The 21,707-nt window shown below is 41.3% G+C and overlaps 1 protein-coding gene across 1 annotated transcript in view; it reads left to right on the plus strand.

Annotated features, from left to right (window-relative positions):
- The window catches only part of ZNF236 (zinc finger protein 236), a 172,958-nt gene that overhangs the window by 58,236 nt on the left and 93,015 nt on the right, over positions 1-21,707 (plus strand). Inside the window, exons 8-10 of the mRNA XM_074944735.1 lie at positions 5,305-5,376; positions 10,806-11,009; positions 12,543-12,771. Of these exons, the coding sequence (XP_074800836.1) occupies positions 5,305-5,376; positions 10,806-11,009; positions 12,543-12,771 (505 nt within the window). The remainder of the gene's footprint in view (positions 1-5,304; positions 5,377-10,805; positions 11,010-12,542; positions 12,772-21,707) is intronic.

Below are 21,707 nucleotides of genomic sequence, written 5' to 3' on the forward strand. Positions count from 1 at the left end.
GATCTTCACTGCAATTATTTGTTTTCTGCGTGAACAGAATGGTGGTTACATCATAGCATATTTCTAGATTGATCACCTTCTGCATTTCGATGTATTGTTATTGTAAAATGAGCACTGCCTTTCAAGAAAACTGCACATCCCACGAGGGTACAAGTAGCGTCCGTGGCCTTCTTAAACAACATTGTGTTGACAGATATATGTAGAGCCTAGACTCCTATTCACATATTTACCAAGCCTATGCCATTTCATCGGCCCCAGGGATGATGCTGACTTCGGGAGGGCTCTTCTGCAGTCACTTTTCTGATAGATTCTGAACGCTTCTCCATAGTTAACTGCTTGGGAGTCACCTGAAGTGGAATAGACTAGGGTCTATCAGTTAACTCATACGATTAACTAAAAAAAATTAATCACGATTAATTGCAATTGTAATTGCGCTGTTAAACAATAGAATACCAACTGAAATTTATTAAATTTTTTTGGATGTTTTTCTGCATTTTCAAATATATTGATTTCAGTTACAACACAGAATACAAAGTGTACACTGCTCACTTTACGTTTATTTTTGATTACAAATATTTGCACTGTGAAATACAAAAGAAATAGTATTTTTCAATTCACCTAATACAAGTGCTGTTGTGCACTCTCTTTATCATGAAAGTTGAACTTACAAATGTAGAATTATGTACAAAAAATAACCGCATTCAAAAATAAAACAGTATAAAACTTTAGAGCCTCTGAGTCCACTCAGTTCTACTTCTTGTTCAGCCAGTTGCTAAGACAAACAAGTTTGTTTACATTTACGGGGGATAATGCTGTCCACTTCTTACTTTCAGTGTCCCCTGAAACTGAGAACCGGCGTTTGCATGGTGCTTTTGTAGTAGACATTGCAAGGTATTTACCTGCCAGATATGCTAAACATTATGTCATAGAATCATAGAATATCAGGGTTGGAAGGGACCTCAGGAGGTCATCTAGCCCAACCCCTGCTCAAAGCAGGACCAATCCCCAATTTTTGCCCCAGATCCCTAAATGGCCCCCTCAAGGATTGAACTCACAACTCTGGGGTTAGCAGGCCAATGCTCAAACCACTGAGCTATCCCTCCCCTCCCTTCATGCTTTGACCACCAGTCCGGAGGGCATGCTGATGAAGTGTGTTTAAAAAAAAGAAAAACAAAAAAAAAGCATTAATTAAATTTGAGACTGAACTCCTAGGGGGGAGAATTGTATGTCTCCTGTTCTGTGTTATGCAAATTCTGCCATATATTTTATGTTATAGCAGTCTTGGATGATGACCTTGCACATGTTGTTTGTTTTAAGAACACTTTCACTGCAGATTAGGGATGTAAATATTGTTTAAAAAGTTAACCGTTAGGATAGCTATAGCACTCAACTCAGAGTTTAAGAATCTGAAATGCCTTCCAAAATCTGAGAGGGATGCGGTGGGGAGCATACTTTCAGAACCTTAAAAGAGCAATACTCCGGTGGGGAAACTACAGAACCCAAACCACCAAAAAGGAAAATCAACCTTCTGCTGGTGGCATCTGACTCCGAGGTTGAAAATGAACATGCTCTGTCTGCACCGCTTTGGATTGTTATTGAGCAGAACCCATGATCTATTTATTAGTTAGTCCTGCCATGAGTGCAGTGGATTGAACTAGATGACCTCTCAAGGTTCCTTCCAGTCCTGTGATTCTATGATCATCAGCATAGACATATGTCCTCTGGAATGGTGGTTGAAGCATGGAGGGACATATGAATTTATAGTGCATCTGGCACGTAAATATCTTGCTACGCCAGCTACAACAGTGCCATGCAAACGCCTGTTCTCACTTGCAGGTGACACTGTAAACAAGAAGCAGGCAGCATTATCCAACCACTTCTGCACCAGGTCCTAGCTCTCACTTCCTTCCTCGCTCCCTCTCTCCTTAAAGACTCATTTCATGAGAATGTCTTCCTATAGAAGGTGGACTCTCTGCTATCAAGGGAATCCATAAAAGCTGTCTTCCTAATCTATTGATAGCAAAGAATTCCTGGTATTTCTTTATCCCCCACGAAGGTTGTTGGTTTAAGACTCTTTCTGGACTTCACAAACCTGAACAAGTATTTGTTCAAGATATCAAAATTAAGGATTTTCTCCTTCAGAAAGAACCACTAGAGCGGGGTGGCCAAACTTACTGACCCTCCGAGCCACATATGACAATCCTCAGAAGTTCGAGAGCTGGAGTGTGCCTGCTGGGACTCGGGGCTTCAGCCCCATGGGAGGCGCCTGTTGGGTCTTGGGGCTTCAACAGGAGTGAGGCTGAAGCCATGAGCCCCAGTAGACGTGCCCTGTGGGGCTGAAGCCAAAGGTCACATAACACCCCCATTTTTTTTTTTTTGCCAAGGTTTGCTGACCTTGATGCATTTTGAATTCCAAGGATTTGGGAAAAACCAAACCTAGTAATAGTTGCTTGGTTCTAAAAACGACCATAGCAAATGAGACTTATATTGTGTCTCAGTCCAGTTGGATATATAGAGCTTAGCATGCTTTGGGGGCAATGTTGGGATAGAAACAGAATGATAGAAAGCAGTTTGTGGGAGGAATTGCTCAGATAACAATAAAGGCAGCCAAATGGCTTTTTTGTTTATACAAGTTATAGTATTATTACTGTAAGGTCAAGGGATTTACTTTTCTGTTTTAAAAAGCGTGAATACTGTTTGAAAAGCATATTTTTCCCTGCAACTATTAAGTTCACTTGTATCTATTTGGGGATAGGAGTTGATATTCTCTCTCTCTTTTTCTCTCTCTCTCTCTCTCTCTCTATCTATATATCCCATATCTCTCTAATTCCTTGGACTGTCTGTCAGTATCCATCTGTTGTCTCATACTTGAATTATAAGCTCTTTGGGTCAGGGACCATTTTTTGTTCTTTGTTTGTCACAGTGCCTCACACAGTCGAGTTCTGCTCCTTGACTGGGGCATCTAGGCACAATGGTAATGCTAATTAATAGTAAAACAAACAAGTAAACAAAAAAATCTATGCACACATCCTACCCAAGAAACTTGCCTTGATACTAAATGTAACTGTCTGGTTACTGGAAGGCATATATTAGGACAGTGTTTCTCTTTTCGTGTGTCCACAGCTGCCTGGGTGGTGATGGGGGGTGCGGGGGAGGGGACAAAGCAGTATCACCTCTCGCACCCTGCCCTTCTCTGGAGCCACAGATGCTAGAGGAGAAGGCAGCCGATGTGAGTTCACCACCTTGCCGGGTGCAGTGGGACTTGGGTTTCCGGCTTCAGCCGTGGGGTGGCAGGCACCATCACCTGGCTCTGTCCCCTGGCTTAACCCCACCCCTGGCCCCCGCTGCTACCTCTGGTCCTGGGTTGTGGCCACATGGTGGCGGGCTCTGTCCCTCGGCCGAAAGGTTTCAGGCTGTGGCTGCGGGGCCACCAGATCCAGCCCCAGCAGCCAAGTGGTGGCGGAAGTGGGCTAACCACCCCCTTCCAATTGCCCCTGGCCCCTGCTGCATTCTCCAACCTTGGGTTTCAGCCATGTTCTCTGATCCTGGTTGCGTGGTGCCAGCCACCAAGCTTTGGGTTCCGGCTCTGGCGTCCAGCTGCATGGCAGTGGGTGCTGGCCAGAGGCTCACCAACCCACCCCCATCACCTTTGGCCCCTGTTGCCTCCCCACTGATCGGCTCATCCGCGACTTAATTTGTCCTCTGGCTTGCCATGGCTGAGTAAGTCTGTTGTGAAGAGTGATATTTGTATGGTTTATTAATATCACTTTTTGCTACCTCCCAGCTAGCTAGCAAGTCTGCTGCTGTGAAAAATGATATTAACAAATGTACAAATATCACTTTTCAAAGAAGCAGACTTGCTAGCTAGTAAGTCTTTTAAAAAAAGAAGCAACCAAAAAAGCAAAAGAAACTACAACAGCAAAAGACAAGAACGTGAAAAGCACCTTATTTGTTTTTATTCTGTTTAGGTCCAGTAAAGAATAGAGGCAACTGTACACTATTTTTATTATTGAGTCTGCAAAAAAACCCAACAACCCTATATCAGTGTTCCCTCTAATTTTTTCCATCCATGTGCAGAAAGAATTTTGTTACGTGCCCCATATTGAGATAATGTGCGGATGTGTGCCACCAGCAGAAACCAAAAACCTAAATATAATATATATTTTTCAAAAATTACCATAAGGATAATTACTACAGCCAGGACGGGTTAGGCATTTTATAACTCACTACTCAAAGAATTAAATTTAAGCGTAAGAGAGGAATAAAGATTATGAAATGCATAGACCATTCAAAAAACTAAAATAACACACATTGGAAGAAGTAACAACAGTAATACAATGTGTTGGGAGGTGAGTGTGAAAGACTGTGTGTGTGTGGGGGGGGGGCTTGTCTCTATTTACTGTGGATCAACGCTGCAGCGATGGATCCACTGGTGGTTGATTTAGCGGGTCTAGTGAAGACCCGCTACATTGACTGCTGATCGCTCTCCGGTACTCCACTGGAACGAGAAGCATAAGGTAAGTCAACGGGAGAGTTTCTCCCGTCAATCTAGGGCAGTGTAGACACCGCAATAAGTTGACCTTAAAGTATGTTGACTCCGGCTACATTATTCACATAGCTGGAGTTGCATAATTTAGGTTGACTTAGCCCTGTAGTGTAGACCTGCTCTCAGAGAGACCTGCCCTTTTAAGTAGATTGGCATGTTCAGACACAGCAGCAGCTGCCAGCAAGCTTCCCCCTCCCCCTGCTCTGTGGAGATGGGGTACAGGAGTGGGCAGAGGAGGACACCCTGACATCAGTGCCCCCTCCCACGCAGCAAGCAGGAGGCTCCCAGGAGCAGCTTCAAGGCAGAGGGCAGGAGCAGCACGGCAGTGGGGGGAGGGACACCTGAAGTGTGCAGCATTTGATAGCCTGCTGGGCAGTCGCCCAGACGCACAGCTTAGAGGGAACTTAGCGCTACACGAATAAATTGCAATGGACATGTATATTTGCATATTTATTTGTTTTTTCTTAAAGTGAATTAAGTACTTCAGGAAAAATTCTCAGAGTGGCCACCAGCAAGAGTTGGTGGCTGCACTTTGAGGCCACCAAAAAATTTGTTGTGAGAACCCCTAAGTTAATGTATATGCATTATGAAGAGAACCCTGGAAATCTATCCAACTCCTAAAGTGTCTCTTTTACTCTAGCTGTGGTTTTGATGTTATTGAAAGCTAATTTGTAAGTTTTACACTTTAATATAAAGTTATGTTTTTTTTTTTCATTTAATACAGTAGCTTACTGTCTTTGCCATTCTTCTGTTTGTAGGATCCTGTGGCCCAGCCTCTAATGACGTCTCCTGCTAACCTGATGCAACCTGTTGATAATAAATGGAAGAATGTACGTATAGAGATTTTCTTAATTTATTTGTGTCAGTACTGAGATGGCAGGCATGTTAAAAGGGGAATTGCAGCTCTCAGAACTTTGCAAACATTTATTAATATTATGTATTAACAAACACAGTCCTCTGGAAGGTGGATTGATATTTGATTAAAGGGCCTTATATAATGCTGTGCCCAATTTGTGAATGAAAATCTGTTAATTCTTGTAAACGGTTAATTCGGAGTATAACAAGTCAATTCATAAACATTTCCTGATAACTGCATACACAACTCCATGCAAAAACTCTTGGAAAACACATGTCAGATACTCCCATTCCAGTCCCTGTATGGTGGGTAAGATGACTAGTGTACCATAAAAGGGTTCTAAAAGCATTAGGGAGTGCATCCATTAGGGAGGACTCATGCAATGCAGGAACTGTGGAAGAGAACTTCAAGGCTGCGTTCCCAGGACTCTCTAGGAAGCACCAGCATAAGAGCTGGTGGCAGACGGTGTACTTTGAAATGCTTTTTTAATATATCATTTTATAATTAAAACCCCCATCCCTGACCTTCATAAAAGGCAGTTGTCTTTTAAAATATATTGCTTTCTTTGGAAGATTTCAACTTGTTTTGTTGAATCAGTCTCTACAAGCTCAACTACCTTTGTTTGGTGGAAAGTGGGGAACTTATAAATAATCAAAAATAAGTAGATTACCTGAGAGGAGAAAGGTATTGTTATAGAGAAGAAATAAAATTAGGACTCAAAAATACTTTCTTACGAAGGATATTTTAGCTAGAATGCTTTGGAATACAGTATACATAGTCCATTAGGTTTCAGAGTAACAGCCGTGTTAGTCTGTATTCGCAAAAAGAAAAGGAGTACTTGTGGCACCTTAGAGACTAACCAATTTATTTGAGCATGAGCTTTCGTGAGCTACAGCTCACTTCATCGGATGCATACTGTGGAAACTGCAGAAGACATTATATACGCACAGAGTGGGGTGGGAGGAGGTATTGTTTCATGGTCTGTGTGTATATAATGTCTTCTGCAGTTTCCACAGTATGCATCCGATGAAGTGAGCTGTAGCTCACGAAAGCTCATGCTCAAATAAACTGGTTAGTCTCTAAGGTGCCACAAGTACTCCTTTTCTGATAGTCCATTAGGTTTGCAAGTGGCATTCCTTATATATTTTGCATGACGGCTTGGTGCTTAAGAAAGACAAGGGCTTAATATGAATAAGATGCAGTTGTCATGTATGTATATGCCAGATTATTCAAAAGCTTTCAAACAATACTCAAGGAAAAACTTCGCCAGAAGCTGGGAATGGGCGACAGGGAATGGATTTACATGATGATTACCTGTTCTGTTAATTCCCTCTGGGGAACCTGGCATTGGCCACTGTCAGAAGACAGGATACTGGGCTAGATGGACCTTTTGTCTGACTCAGTGTGGCCATTCTTATGTTCTTAACTGGTCACCCGTTTTCCCCCTCTTATCATTAATGGATAGGCGAAACCATTTCTTATGCAGCTGGTGATTAAGCAGTCAGTGAGCACCCTGGTGGTCTGAATTTACATTGCTTCTAGCCTTTGCTGCTTCCTCATTATAACAGAGATGTTGAGTGGGGCTCCAGAAAGAAGCAGGTGTTCAGAGAAAGGAGTCCGCTATTTAGTAACTCAGCAACCAGAGCAGAATCAGCAGTGAGCAGGTGGCTAGCAAAGACTGAGTGGTAGAGATTGAGGGGGAAACTTTAGTCTACTGTACTTTTTTTTTCCCCCTCAGGACTTCATCCCCAGAACAGTTGATGAGGGCAGGTATTTCAGCCACATAGTCACCTGATTAGCATTCCCTTTGCTATATACATTTGCTCTTGGTAAAAACGTCAGATTTTCATATGTTATTGCCTACAACTCAAATTTGAAGTCAGTGGGTTGCACTTCTCAAAATTGGGTATTAAGTCTCTTAGGCTCTTAAGTGTGAAAACTTTTGTAAATATTTTGCTTTCACTAAAATGCACTTTTTTTTTTTTGTAAATGGTACAAACCCTTGTTGATTACGAGTCTGACAAATACAGTTCTTTACTATTTTTATGATAGGAAAGAGTAAAAGTGTGTGTTTTTTTTTTTTAAAAGCTAAACAATACCATCCTTTCTTATTCTTAAAAGGACTGGATGGCAGACCTCTTTATTATAGAATGGTAATAAAACATTTGGCTCTTTGTGCTGTATTATAAGTTGGCTACATGATAAGCATTCAAAGTTACAGCCTGGAAGGAAATCTTTGGCACTTTTACAAATATAATGGGGGAACATTATGGAAATGGTAACTAAAACTTTTCTGTGGTTTCATTGAAACATTATGACCTATGTGTGAACATATACAAACATACATAACACCTAGTCTAATGTGTAAGTGCAGATGCACACACATGCTGTCTAAATTGTCTAATCGATTGTTTTCCCCTTAATATTATGTTCAGCCAGCCCTTCAATGAAGGGTTATCCTCCTCTTGCTGAAGAGTGGGCAGCTTATAGAGCTGTCAAACTAGGACTGCTTGCTCCTCTAAGGACCTCTGCTACATTCTGCTCCCAGAAAGTACTATTTCTGAAGTTGTTGCACCTCCGTATATAAAATTGTTTTCTGTGGTCTAACAGCAGTAAGTACAAAATGAAGAATATATGTATTATTGTTAATCTGTTTAGACAGAGTTTCTGTCAAATTGAGATCTAAGCAGAGATCGTGCCACCCTGGTCCTCAATAAGATGAACAAAGATAAACACTTTGTGTGTGTGTGTGTACAGGGTGACAAATATCTATTCTTGTGAGTGTCAGCTCACTTTTTTTAATGTTGATTCAGAACTATTCATCCAATTCCAAGGAGGGAACTGCAAGGTGAAACAATTTTTTTTTATCCTAATTATTTGGAATCATCACAAAATGTGAAGGCAAGGTCTTTACCCTATCAGGTCTGCAAGAGAGTGTTTCAGCTATGGAAAGAGCCGTGGAGGAATAGCTTTTCAAAATGGAAAACAAAATTACAGTGAAAGACTAAGTGAAATTCATCCTAAAGCAACTTTGGTAGTATGCAGACAGGACTCTACTTAGTGCACCCTGAAGCGATAAGGTGGCTTCTCATTGCTTGAGGAACAGAAGTGAATATTAGTCTGTGTATGCTCAAGAACAGAACTGCATGGCCAGCGAATGTATGTTGCAGTATCCTTTTTATTGTTAAGGAAATAAAAGAAAAGCTCTCTGAGTAAGTGTATATTTGAGTGGTTTTCAAGTTAAGTGGAAAGAATAAGGCTAGCCACCCTGTTTGTTTTATTCCAGGTTCTAAAAAGGAAAAATAAAATTAGCTGAAGAATGAGTCCTTGGATTTCTTCTTCATCCTTCTTTCTAAGGATGAAGAGAAAAGAAAAAGGGAGCGAGCCAAGATGGGTGGAGAAGTTTGATTTTTAGACTAGAACAAAAATTATTTTCATCATTGTACTTTGTCATTCAAAAGTTATTTAAATTTTTGGAGTAAAAAGAGGTTGAATCAAAGAAGTGAAGAAACTGAAGGAGGCATTACCTTTATAGTTCAGAGAGGACGTTTTATGGTCTATTACTTTCTAGCCTGGAACAGGTTAGACAAGGAGGATGAATTTCCTCATATAAAGGCAGAAGATTGTAGATTAAAACAAAATCAAAAAGATAAACCTGACTTGTCTGAAGAATGTCGCTGTAGTATCACTATTTTTTTTTGTTTTTGTTTTTAAATTAACAACCTTGTAATTGTTATTGAAGGAGATTTTCCAAGGGACTTGGCATATAAAGTGAGGGAGGCTTTTAAGAAGAAAGCAATCAGTACCCTGTGCCTGTTGCTCGTTTAGACCAAAATATTTCTTCAAAGATCTGAAGAATTGATCCCCAGTAAGGATAAATCTATAAAATTGTCTTTCGGATCATGTCTGTATTATTTTTCTTTGTGGCAGGTGCCCCCAGGTACTCTCTTAAAACAAACAAACTGCAGATGGCTTGCTGGCAGAAGATATAGTGTCTCAACTGTAGTGACTGAGACGTAAAACTGAGAGCCAAGTAAAATAATTGTTAGCTTCTGCTGAATACCAAAGTGTCAGATAAATGGAAGAGCACTATCTGTCAACAGGAAGTGATAAAAGGTGGTCTCCTGCTTAAAGCAGATGACAGGGACACTGGAAATCTGCAAAGCACCCTAAGTATGAAGTAATTTTATTAGAAGTAATAACTTACTCTATACAATACAATAAAAGTTGTTTGAAAAAAAGTGGTAGAGATGGGACCAGATGGCTCACCTTTGTTGGCCACTTTCCTACAATGAAGGATTGGTTAAGGAGGCCTGTAATATAAGGCAGTCTTGTGGGCAGACTGCAGGCGGAGAGCCTCCAATTTCCCCTCTTGGACTGTTGAAATAAAACATCACCAAGGTTTTTTCTTAGTCAGAAATACCTCTCCTTGCGGACTGAACATATTAACCTAAATAAAACTTCAAAGAAAAATCAAGATTCCAAAACAAAGTCCATACAGAATGAAGGTTTTGCTTCCATACTTTGGTAGACCACTCCAGGCCCTATGTGGCTGGACTCTCAGTCCTAACTCCTGGGACTTTCTTCTGGAGCCTGCTCACTCCTATCAGTCTCTGATCCCTGAGCATTCCCCCCTTCTTGCAGCTTCCTGCTGATCTTTATAGGGAAATCTCCTGATTTCTCCCAAATGTGGCTTCTTAGTAATCAGGGTTGGCTGTCCCAGGTCTTCCAGCCCTGTACATGGTTTCAAGGAGAAAAGGGAAATCCTGGATGGCCACTGTTGACTTTCTTTCTCAGCAATAGGTCTACCAATATGATGATACACTTATTCACAGAGAGTTTATTTTATATAATTTGTGGACTGTATTACCAATTCACACATATATACAATAGTCTGTTTCACAAAGGCTTAACAGTTGAGTTTAACTCTGAAACTGTGTATCACTGAGGCATCATTACTTTTATTAAATATGCTAGACAGTTTACTAATATACTTAAGTATTTTTGATAAAAAATAAAAGCTTTTTGAAGTATTTTTTGTGATTACATTTATTTTTTTGTGTACCCTTACCTGCAAAATTCAATCATTCAAAATAGGTCCCCAAGCTGTGAGAATGGGTGAGGGGCCAATATTTTATCATAAATTTAATTCAAGCTGTAAGCTTACAGCTGTATAGCTTGGGAAAAACTCCTTCTGGAAGGAGACTAGAGGAGCAGTCCTTTAGTGGAACAGCAGTCCTTGAATGACAGCTCTGTAAACCCCCCAGTCTTACATGAGTGGACATCCCCACAATGGACAATTAGCAGACATATTTCAGATAGAGAAAATAGACTGGTAAGTCAAACTTTCTTTATACTTATCTCTTTCATTTTCCTTTACACATATACTGCTGTATATTTCAGGCCACACATTTTCGGTCTCCACTTCTTCAACAGACAGAAAACCAAATAACTTCAGCTGCAGGTCAACAAGGGCAACAGGCTGTAACAGATGTCATCCAGCAGCTCCTTGAGCTGTCAGAGCCAGGTCCAGTAGAAAATAACCAGCCCCAGCAACCTGGCCAGCAACTCAATATTGCAGTGGGACTCAATCGAGACATTTTGCAGGTAGGGCGTATTTACATAATAAGTAGTGTCTTTCAACAGTGTCTTTGTAATTATCTTATCTTTCTAGTGAAATCAGCAGTTGATTACAACAATAAGGTGTCTGTATGCCTGAATTGACTTCTTTGCCTAACAGGAAAAATTGAAATAATGAAAGTGCAGAGCGCAGCAAGATGTTTCTTTGGCCCCATTATGCGATCAGATTGGAATGCAATAAATACTAGTTGGAAGTGAATGACACTAAATATTTTTTAAAATTAAGGTTGTCATTTTTTTTGTTTTGTTTTTCTGTGGTCCATGGATTACTTGTGGCATTCAAGGACCTAAATTGAGGCCATCCAGGATGAGCATGTTAAGAAATTTTCTATTTGATTATGAATTGAGAATTTGTTCCCTGAGCTGCACCCTGTGATGTTTAAGCTGGACTATTTGGATCAACCCTCTCTCAAACCCATTGCTTTCCAATTGCCTCTTAATGCTTCTTTTATAGCTTCCGGGGCTCAGCTGGAAGAAAGGGAACAGAACAGGGTAGAAAACATTCATCTTAAATAGTGGTCGTGGCCCCTTGATCTTTCTCAGATCTGTTCAGTCTTCAAGCTGAAAAGGTTGCGCACGATTTATATATTAGTGTCTCTTCTCTTGAGCACCAGCCAACCACAGTATTCATCTGAACCCCTTTTTGAAACATTCAGGCCTTAATTCTGCAATGCGCTGTTATCCCTGAGCAGAGCCCTATCAGGTCAGTGGGGTTTTCTGCGGGTACAATGAAATAGGATCAAAGCCTAAGGGCTATCTACACTACAAAGTTAGGTCAGGTTATTATAGCGCTCAGGGCTGTGAAAAATTTTAGAGCCCTGAGCGATGTAACTAAGCTGACCTAAGCCTTAGTGTAGACACCACTAGATTGATGGGCTAGCATTTGTAGTGTAAACATATCCTTATTCTGTGAATCCTAACTACCCTCTCCCCACCAAAAGAGAAGAAATTGTTCTGCTTTGAGATTAGTTTTTCCAGTTATTGGATGTATAGGTCTGTATTTTTGGAGTACAATTTAACATATCATCTCTCCAACTTTAATGGAATACAATTTTAAAAAAAAAATCTAGTTCTTATTGTTTTTTTAAATTAGAAGTAACTGATAAAAATGAGAATTTGAATGGAGATTTAAGAGAAAACATCTTTTTAATTGGGCTTTGTAGATCTGGTTAGTTTTCTGGGGAGTCATTGCTTGTACACATTGCTGGAGAAAATCCAGTTCCAGTCGAATAATGTAATGTACACGTATTACTGGAAAAAAACAGTTCCAGTTGAATAATGTGATTAGCTAAACATATTACTGTTTACCACCTTTGTACAGGAAAGATCTCTAAATCTTTGCAATTTTGAAATTCAGCTAAAATTTTGTAGTTGTAAGAAACTTGATTAAATGCCATTAATCATAACTGTATTGAATTTCCTTTATAGTTGTTTGAGCAGAGGTTTAGAATAACTTGTGTAGTTTTTCTTTCCTAATCTTCTAGTTTTGTTTTGCCTTAGCAAGCCTTAGAAAACAGTGGGCTATCTTCAATTCCAGTCTCAGCGCATCCTACAGACTGCAGCCAGGCTAAGAATCCTACAACTCAGGATCACAATCCAGATGTTCAGAATCTTTCTAGTCATCAAGCTGACCCTAATAATGCAGAACAAGATAAAGAGCAAGAAAGCCCAGATAAGATGGATAAAAAAGAGAAAAAGGTTATAAAGAAAAAGTCACCATTTTTACCTGGTAATGTTGGAAATGTTTTCTACATACAACTTTTGTGCAGTAATAACTACAATATCTTACAGTTCTCTGTAGAACCTGTCACTGTAGTGTATAGGAACTTCCTAAAACACATGCAGTTGATATATCAATAAAATGCTTATGGAATTTCAAAAACACTAATACTTTATTTATTTGTTTTTAACAGAACTTGTGTGTGCGCATTGGTTTCCATTTTCTCTACCCCATTCTGTGCATCCAAGTTTGGATTTTTCCTATTCATCCTTAGATCAGATTGAAGATCAGTACAGTAAAGGCATTGCCGGTACTACTTCAGTGCCAGTTGGTTGGAGTTCTGTGACAAGCAATACTTAAGCTTCTGCTGCTCAGAGTTTAATAGTCATCTTATGTTGCTTGTTCTTTGTGTAAGCAGCAGAGACTTACAATTGATCCCAAAACAGGAATCCCATGCCCTACAGCATTCTTCAACCAGCTCGGTCTGTCTGGCACACTCCGACCACTTACATCCCCACCCCCACGGGAGCAGAGAAGAGAGGTACTATGTGCCTGCAGAGGGGTTTGAGTTTCTGTTCTTTCACCCCCCTCCATCCCCCCCATCCAATTCCCTGGTCACAGAGGCAGCGATGGAGCGAGTCTGGCAGCACCACCCACGCTCCACCTTAGTGGCTAAAGAGGGCAAGTGACTGGACCTTCTGGGTCGAAAGGTCTTGTCCTCTGTCAGCCTTCAGTTTCGAATCTCAAATTACTTGGCTCTATTCACTAAATCAGCGGTTCTCAAACTGTGGGTCGGGACCCCAAAGTGGGTCGATGGGGTCACCAGGGATGGATTAGCCTTGCTGGGGGAATGTTTGAACCTGTTCCTATGACCTATGAGGACGCAGGGTTCTATTCCACCTTTTTCCTGGTTCTCAAGAAGAAGGGCGGGTGGAGACTGATCTTAGACCTCAGTCATCTCAACCACTTCATATGCAAGCCAAAGTTTTGTATTGTCATCCTAGCAGCCATCATACCTTTGCTAGAAAAGGGCATATGGTTTACGGCTCTTGATATGCAGGATGCTTTCTTTCATGTAGACATCCATCCTACCCACAGACATTTCTTGAGATTCATAGCAGGTCCTCAATACTTCCAATACAGGGTTCCATTGTTCGGACTCACCAATGCTCTATGGTCTTCACCAAAGTTTTCTCGGTAGTAGGGACCCATCTTCGATGTCAAGGGGTCATTATATTCCCTTATCTCAACGACTGACTGATAGCAGCATGATCCAAAGCAGAGGCTCGAGTCTTGACCTCCATAATCTTCACATTCCTCTCCTCACTGCGGGTGAGTGTAAAGGTTGAAAAATCAAGTTTTCATCCCACACAGTCCCTAGAGTTCATTGGGGCCCACATCAGTGTAGTCTCTGCATGTGTCTACCTACTGGAGGACAGCTTCCAGACTCTACAAGAACCAGTTACCAAGGTGGTCTCCAGTCCTTCAGTTCCGGTCAGGATTTGCCTTTCCCTTGGTCACATGGCGACCTGCACGTACATTACCGCCTTCTCTCGTCTTTGCTTTCACTGCCTGCAACTGTGTGGCTCTGAGGGCCTATTCTCCTGCGCACCATACCATGGACTTCCTACTGACAGTTCCCCTGCCCCCAAGATTGTCTCCTCCCTCTAATGGTGGACAAACCCAGGTCAGGTCTGTACCAGGATACCCTTCTTCTCATCATCACTAAGCATGACGATTGTCATGGACGTGTCACTCATCAGATGGGGCGCCCACATGGATGAGCACATGATACGGGACTTGAGCCACTCAGATAGAGTGGCCAGTTTTGGTTTGGATGTATTCCTGGAGATTCATAATTTTTAATTAAGGATTAATCTTTAATTCTTGGAGACTCCAGGCCAAACCTGGAGGGTTGGCAACCGTACACTCAGGAATCCCAAATGCATATCAACATCCTGGAAATTCAGGCAGTACGGAGAACATGTAGTGCATTTCTCCCATCCATTCACTCCTGTCATGTTCTCATTGTGTCGGACAATTACCCCCACCATTTCCTACATCAACAAATGGGAGCATGATGTTGTCAGTGCTCTGTGCGGAAGTTGTTTGTCTTTGGGATTTGTGCATTACCCACAAAATCCTGTTGTCAGCAGTGTATCTTCCTGGGACTCGGAATATAATGCTGGACTCTCTCAGCAGGAAATTCATGGCTGACCATGAATGGGACCTTCATGACACTGTGGCTGCTGACCTTTTTGACCGCTGGGGGACTCCGACTTGGGACTTCCTGCATCCCACACCAACAGCAAATGTACCCAGTACTGCTCCGGGGGCTGGGCGGGGGGTGGGGGGGAAGAGGAGATCAGTGCCCTTTCTCAAGGCAGTGCCTCAGTTATCCGCTGGTCAGACCAAATCATTTATGACTTTCCTCCCCTACTGCTCCTGCCACACGACCTACACAAGATCAGACAGGAGAGAGTGATGGTCATTCTGGTCGCCTCATTCTGCCCTCACAGTTTCTGGTTTCCCCTCCTCCTGTGCATGTTGACGTGTCCCCTGCTTCCACTGCCAGCTTTCTTGGAACTCCTCACGCAACATGGCTGCAGGATCAGGCATCTTAATCTGCAGATGCTTCACCTAAGAGCTTGGTTTTTGAACAGACATCTTCCTCTAGAGCAGGAATGTTCATCAGCAGTACAAGACATCCTCTCGAGTAGCAGAATAGAGTCCACGAGGCGGGTCCTATAGGGCTGAATGGAAGCGTTTCACCCTACGGGCCCAGCAGAGGGGTTTTGCCCCTGAGCACATGGCCATCCCTCCTCTTCTGGACTATCTCCTGTCCCTGAAGGCTTCAGGACTTGCTCTCAACTCCGTCAAGGTTCATGTAGCCACTGGCAGTGTCTTGCACCCCCTTGTGGAGGGGCATTCTGTCTTTACGCATCACTTGACTACCAGGTCAGACTACCAGATCTCCTCTAGACTTAGCCGCCTGTTCAACCCTTTGCTCTGCAATGGGACCAACCATTCCCCCAGCAAGGCTAATCAGTTTTGTCCTCTCGGTATTGATGAAATTGCCCTTTGAACATATGGCCTCCTGCTTCCTGTCTCTCTTTTCCACGAAGGTTGCCTTCCTGGTAGCTATTACTTCTGCAAGAAGGGTAGGCGAACTGGAGGCTATAATAGAAGACCCCCCTTTTACTAAGTTCCCTAAGGACAAGGTTTCCCTGCACTTTGGCAAAAAGTTGGAGTGTATCCCGCTTTCATCTCAACCAGCCCATACACTTACCTGTTTTCTTTCTGAAGCCTCACACTTCAGCGAAGGAACAGCACCTTCACTCCCTCAGTGTCCACAGGGCCCTGGCCTTCTACCTGCAGAGGATGAAATCATTCAGAAAGTTCCCTAGACTGTTTATTGCTCTAGCGGAAAGGATTAAAGGTCAAGTGACCTTCACTCAAAGGGATCTCTATGTGCCTTTCGGGGTGCATTATGCTCTGCTATTAGTTATCGTTACTGTCGTCACCCCTTGGGGTATAAGTCCATTCCACGAGAGTGCAAGCATAGACTACAGCTGTGCTTCACAATGGACTGATTATGGACATATTTAGGGTGGCCACGTGGAGTTCGGTACATACCTTCTCTTCCCATATGCCTTAGTGGAAGACTCTACGATGTATGCCTCATTCAGCGTGGCTGTTCTCAGTTACATGATTTCATTGTCTTCCTCGCTCTTTCCTCCTAACTAGGTACTGCTTGTTAATTACCCTCAGTGGAATACAATAGAGACATCACTCAAAGAAGAGGAGATTACTTATCTGTAACTGGAGGATCTTCGAGATGTATGGTCCCTACTTGTATTCCAGCCCTGCATTCCTTCCCCTCTGTTGCGGATCTGTTTGATTTGTGGTGGTGAAGGAACTGAGGGCACGGTTGGTCCATCCTGTCCTTTATGTCTTTGGACGAAACCATGAAGCAGAGCAAGGGCACATGCATAGACCAACGGATGCTACTGCTTTTGAAATCTCCAGCTCTGGATGCATGGTGCATGCATATAACTCTTGGTGGAATACAGATAGGAACTACGCATCTCAAAGAACCTCCAGTTACAGATAAGTAACCTCCTCTTCTCCAGAGTGGCATAGGCTGAAGTTCTGCTTGGCTAAAGCCAAGTTCCAGTACATCTACTAAACTCTCTGGAAGGGAAGTTTCAGTTCTCACAAGCTCTAAATTATCTGTTGACATATTAGTGCTTGAGGAATGGCCGTCATCTTGGCTGAAAGCAGAAACTGAACAGAAGACCTCCAGAGCTAAAAGCATGAGTCTCTACAGCCTCAGCTAAAGAGCCTGGCTCTCTAGCTTACATCTTTAACTGTCCACAGTTGATTGGGCATAGAGGGAAAGAGATAACACACTCCACCTAGTGAGTTACACATTTTGAGATATGTGATTTCCATCACTTATGTGGTACATTACAGTAAAGTAATGAGACATAAAAATTAACACATTATGTATAATATATAGAAAATACTACATGTGTAAGAACACGGAATTAAGGTTGCTATGGGAATTATAATTTTGTAAGTGTAAACTCTCAATTACAACATTGTATTAATAACAATTTCTTTGAAGTTTATTTTCTCCTAGTTTAGCTTCTAGTTTTTTTTATTTTAGTGAAATAATAATTTTGGGTTTGTGACATCACAATCCCTTTCTTTGGGAAAGGATGGGATGTGAGCAAGTCAGCATTATGTCTTAACTGCCTAATCAAATCTACTGTGCAACCGTCTTAAATGATGTTAAACTGTGTCTACATGGGCACTGAGAGGGGAGTTTGAGTTGACTTTAGCTACCTCAGGTGAGCTAACATGACTGAAAAATACATTGCTTATGTAGAGAATCCCAGTGTTGTCTGATGCTTCTCAGTTTTATAGGGAGTGAAAAGCCTATTAGGTGTGTAGAGCCCATTTCCTACGTACCAAGGTACTGCAAAGTGTAACATTAATATCAAAAGTAACTTATGTTAATTTTGATTTTTTTAAGATAGCTAGAACAAAGGAAAAACTTTAAAAATACCAGGTGTCAGACATATGAAACTTGTTTTTAAAGAAGGGAATTCTACTGCATTTGAATGGGCATCAAGCAAGTTTGTGAAGACCTGATACGCTGGTATTTGCAGCTAATACAAATACATTGGAAATGACACATAATCTACAAACAGGATTCTAAACATTAAGACTATTTTGCAAATGTAGGGGGTAAAATATGAAAGGTATTAGTAATAAAATTCTTAAATGTAAGATTAAACTTGGAAGAATGAATCCTGTTTCCGTGAAAAAGTACATTGCTTAAATTTAATCTTTCAGTTCTGTTCTCCTTTTATAAATGTAATAAGAACAAAATTCTGATTTGTAGCCTAAATTATTTTAAATTCAGTGGTACATGTATAGTATGTTGACTTAAGTTCTTTCAGGGTGTGCACTAAGTTGAATTTCTTTAGGCAGAATGCTCTTAATGTAAGAGAGAATTTTTCTTCAAGTGGCTCTGCATGTTCCCTACCTCGTGCAGTCTAATGGTGGAACCTTCACAAGCAGTGCCTGTTGGAGTGCTTTCTCTTAATACATATTCTTCACAACTCAGAGACAGATGTAGGTTTCATTTTTAGAAGGTACACATGATACGTTTTTTAAGTGATTTATTTTGAAAACTTTTCAGATTAGTTTTACAGCTATATCAGAAAATGAATGATTGTTTGGTTATTTCATTTACCAAAGGTAATTGAAGCAGATAGTGCACCTCCCAATGACTTCATAAATATCTCCAATTCAACAGGTTAATCATTAATATTTAGAGGATTTTCTTGTCATGCTGTATTAGGAGGAAAACCTCACCAGACGGACATTTAACTAAAACAACGACGTTATGTATTCTGGATTTTTTTCTTCAACAGCAAACATATAATATTTTAACAAAACAAGCATATGAATTTTTGAATTTAATTAAACATTGACTTTTTTAAAATCAGGTTTGTTTTTGTTAAAATTGTTTTTAACTAAAATAGTTAAATGAAATATTAAACAAACAAATTAAATCGACTGGGTCAGCCAGGTCAACATGAGAAACTTAAAATATTGGCTTCTGCAGCTAACTCAGTTGTCTTCACCTTCATTTTCCTGTTTGTTCATAATCTGGAAAAGAAGAACAAGCTTTCCTGCTTTTTCAGGTCTCAAACGATTTCTCAATTTGGAATGAATTAGTCCAAAGGAAGAAAATATTCTTTCTACACGAGCAGAAGAAGCTACTGCTGTTAAAAGTGAGATTATCACTTCAACAGTCTCTGAATCCAAGTGCTTAAGTGACTTCCCCCAGTTCACTGGTGTGACTTTCTTTAAAACATCATCAACAAACATATATTTCTTGAATGGTTCACCCTTAGCTATGAAGTTTATTATAGATGGCATTATGGTGGGATGATAGCTGGTTGTCCATGTCATAGCCAACCCCTCTTCTTTAGCAATTAAGGTTTGACCCTGGTACCGACTACTGAGAATATTTCCAAGAAAATGAGCTGGAGATAGTGCTTGTCCCATTTGTTTTTTTAATGCTTGCATATTTCATTGCATATTTCTATTTTTAAGATCTCTCTCATTTCCTTCCAAATTTCAACAGTGTCAGCAGTAAAACAGCTATTTCTCTGCATTTTGTTCAAGGCTACAGAAATAGGCTTCAGGGTGCTCAGCATGTGTTCAACATTTCTCTTAAGCCCAATGTTGAGAACTTTGGCTGTGACAGTGCCATCTATTTTTTCACGATTTTGTTCACAAACTGTCATCAGGTTAGGCCAGTTCTTGATCTAGTGCTCAAAACAGTCCACTGCTGAGTTCCATCGCACATCTTGGGGGAGAGAGAGCTTGGTTCTTCCCATTTTTTTCAGAGCAGCTGCTGCAAAGTGGTTGTTATGGAAGTATTTTGCAATTTCAACAACAGTAGCCTTTATTTCTAAAACACTGAAGTCTTTGACTAGGAGGTGCATCAAATGAGCACTGCAAGCATATGTTATTCGCTTGGGACTCTCTCTTCTAAATTTCTTCTCATTTTGCTACTAGACCAAGCTGCGTACTAGACATTTGAATTTTTTTTCACAGTTTGTTATAGCTTTTACTGCTTCTTCTTGTAAGTATTCTGCTGTGTGTGCATTTCCTGATGTATCAGTTGTTTCTGTAAGGAAGACATTCCCTTTTTCTGTTGTCACACAAGCACATACCACATGATCATTGTGGACATTGCTCCACCCATCGAGACTTGGGTTAACAGTTTCACCCTCTAGACCAGGGGTGAGCAAACTGGCCCGGGGGGGCCACATCCGGCCCTTCATACGTTTTAATCCGGCCCTCGAGTGCCTGCTGGGGAGCGGGGTCTGTGGCTTGTCCTGCTCTGCCTGTGCTGTGACTCTGCACGGCTCTCAGAAGCAGTGGCATGTCCCCCCTCTGGCTCCTATGCATAGGGTCAGACAAAAGGCTCCTCAGCTGCCATTGGCCGGGAGCCATGGTGAATGGGAGCTGCAGGGGCGGCACCTGCGGATGGGGCAGCATGCCAAACCCCCTGGCTGTGCCTCCCCGTAGGAGCTGGTTTCTGGGAGTTGCTTGAGATAAGCACGATCTGGAGCCTGCACCCCTGACCCCCTCTCACACCCTAACTCCCTGCCCTGATTCCCCTCCCGCCCTCTGAACCCTCCCAGCCTGGAGCACTCTCCTACACCTCCACCCCTTGAAGGTGGATAGTTTTCAGAATCCTGTATGTTGAGGATGGATTCTCCTAAACAAAATAAGTCAGTGCAGTTATTTAATTATTATTACCATACTGCTCATTTAGTATTACTCATTGCATTTACTGACACTCAGTACTACTTTAAAGGTGAAATTGTAAAAGGAAGATCTGCCTATTTCAGCTATTTATTTTTTTTATCACAACTGCATCTGAAATGATAGTACCATAGAGTAACAACTATATTTTTTTGCTCAAACATGAGAATTCAAGAATAGTCCAGAAGGAAGACAGGCAGTCCTTAAGAATGAAGCATGAAATAAAAAAGTTTACCAATCTGAAGATCTTGCATGTTCAGACATGTTCCTTTCATCATCTTCAACGCAGTTTCCTCCTGAGAAGAAACACTTCTCATGTTGTTGTTTCATTTGGGCAACCAGGCCTTGCATTTCTTTGTTGCTCTGTTTGCATTTTGCACATGTGCCTCTCCTACCCACAGATAGAGGAACTTCATTAAAATATTCCCAAACTGGGTCTCTTTTACGGCTTGCTGCCATTGTAGGTTTTCCCTTCTCGTGAGAGAATGGTATGGTAGATCTCAAATCAATGAAGGCTACACTCAGAAAGACCTCAAGACTTCTGGAATATGCGGCTCAAACAGTTTCACTTTTTTGTTTCTACTGCCTGTCCCTTCCTTCTCACATTTATCTCCAGACTTCTTCTCCTTGTCCAGATCTATTCCGCCCCCAACAACCTTCTATTAATTGAACTTTTTGAAACTTTGCACTTTTAGAGAGAGGTAAGGGATTGGCTCTGTATACACAGAGGGACAATAGGGTTGAGGTTTGTTTCTCACTTCTCCATATTATTTATTTATTTAAAAACATTTTTTGCTGTTAACAAGCATGTTATCTCTGGAGACACAAATCCACATCTAAGAACTGCAAAACTAAGCATCTCTGATGGTATCTTCTAGACTGAGCACTGAGACCCATTGGGTAGATAGAAAGATTAACCTAAATAATCTATATAGAAGCTCCTGGAACCCCATAAATTGGGTCCCTAATCCATGAACTATTGGAACTCATTTACAAAACTTTTCTTAAACATTACATGAATATATTGTCTCATGCTATAGAATTAGAATGTATAATACCTATTCCATGAAGAGATATCTTTGAGC

Source organism: Natator depressus, chromosome 2 (genome assembly GCF_965152275.1).
Source record: "Natator depressus isolate rNatDep1 chromosome 2, rNatDep2.hap1, whole genome shotgun sequence".
Lineage (NCBI taxonomy): Eukaryota > Metazoa > Chordata > Testudines > Cheloniidae > Natator > Natator depressus.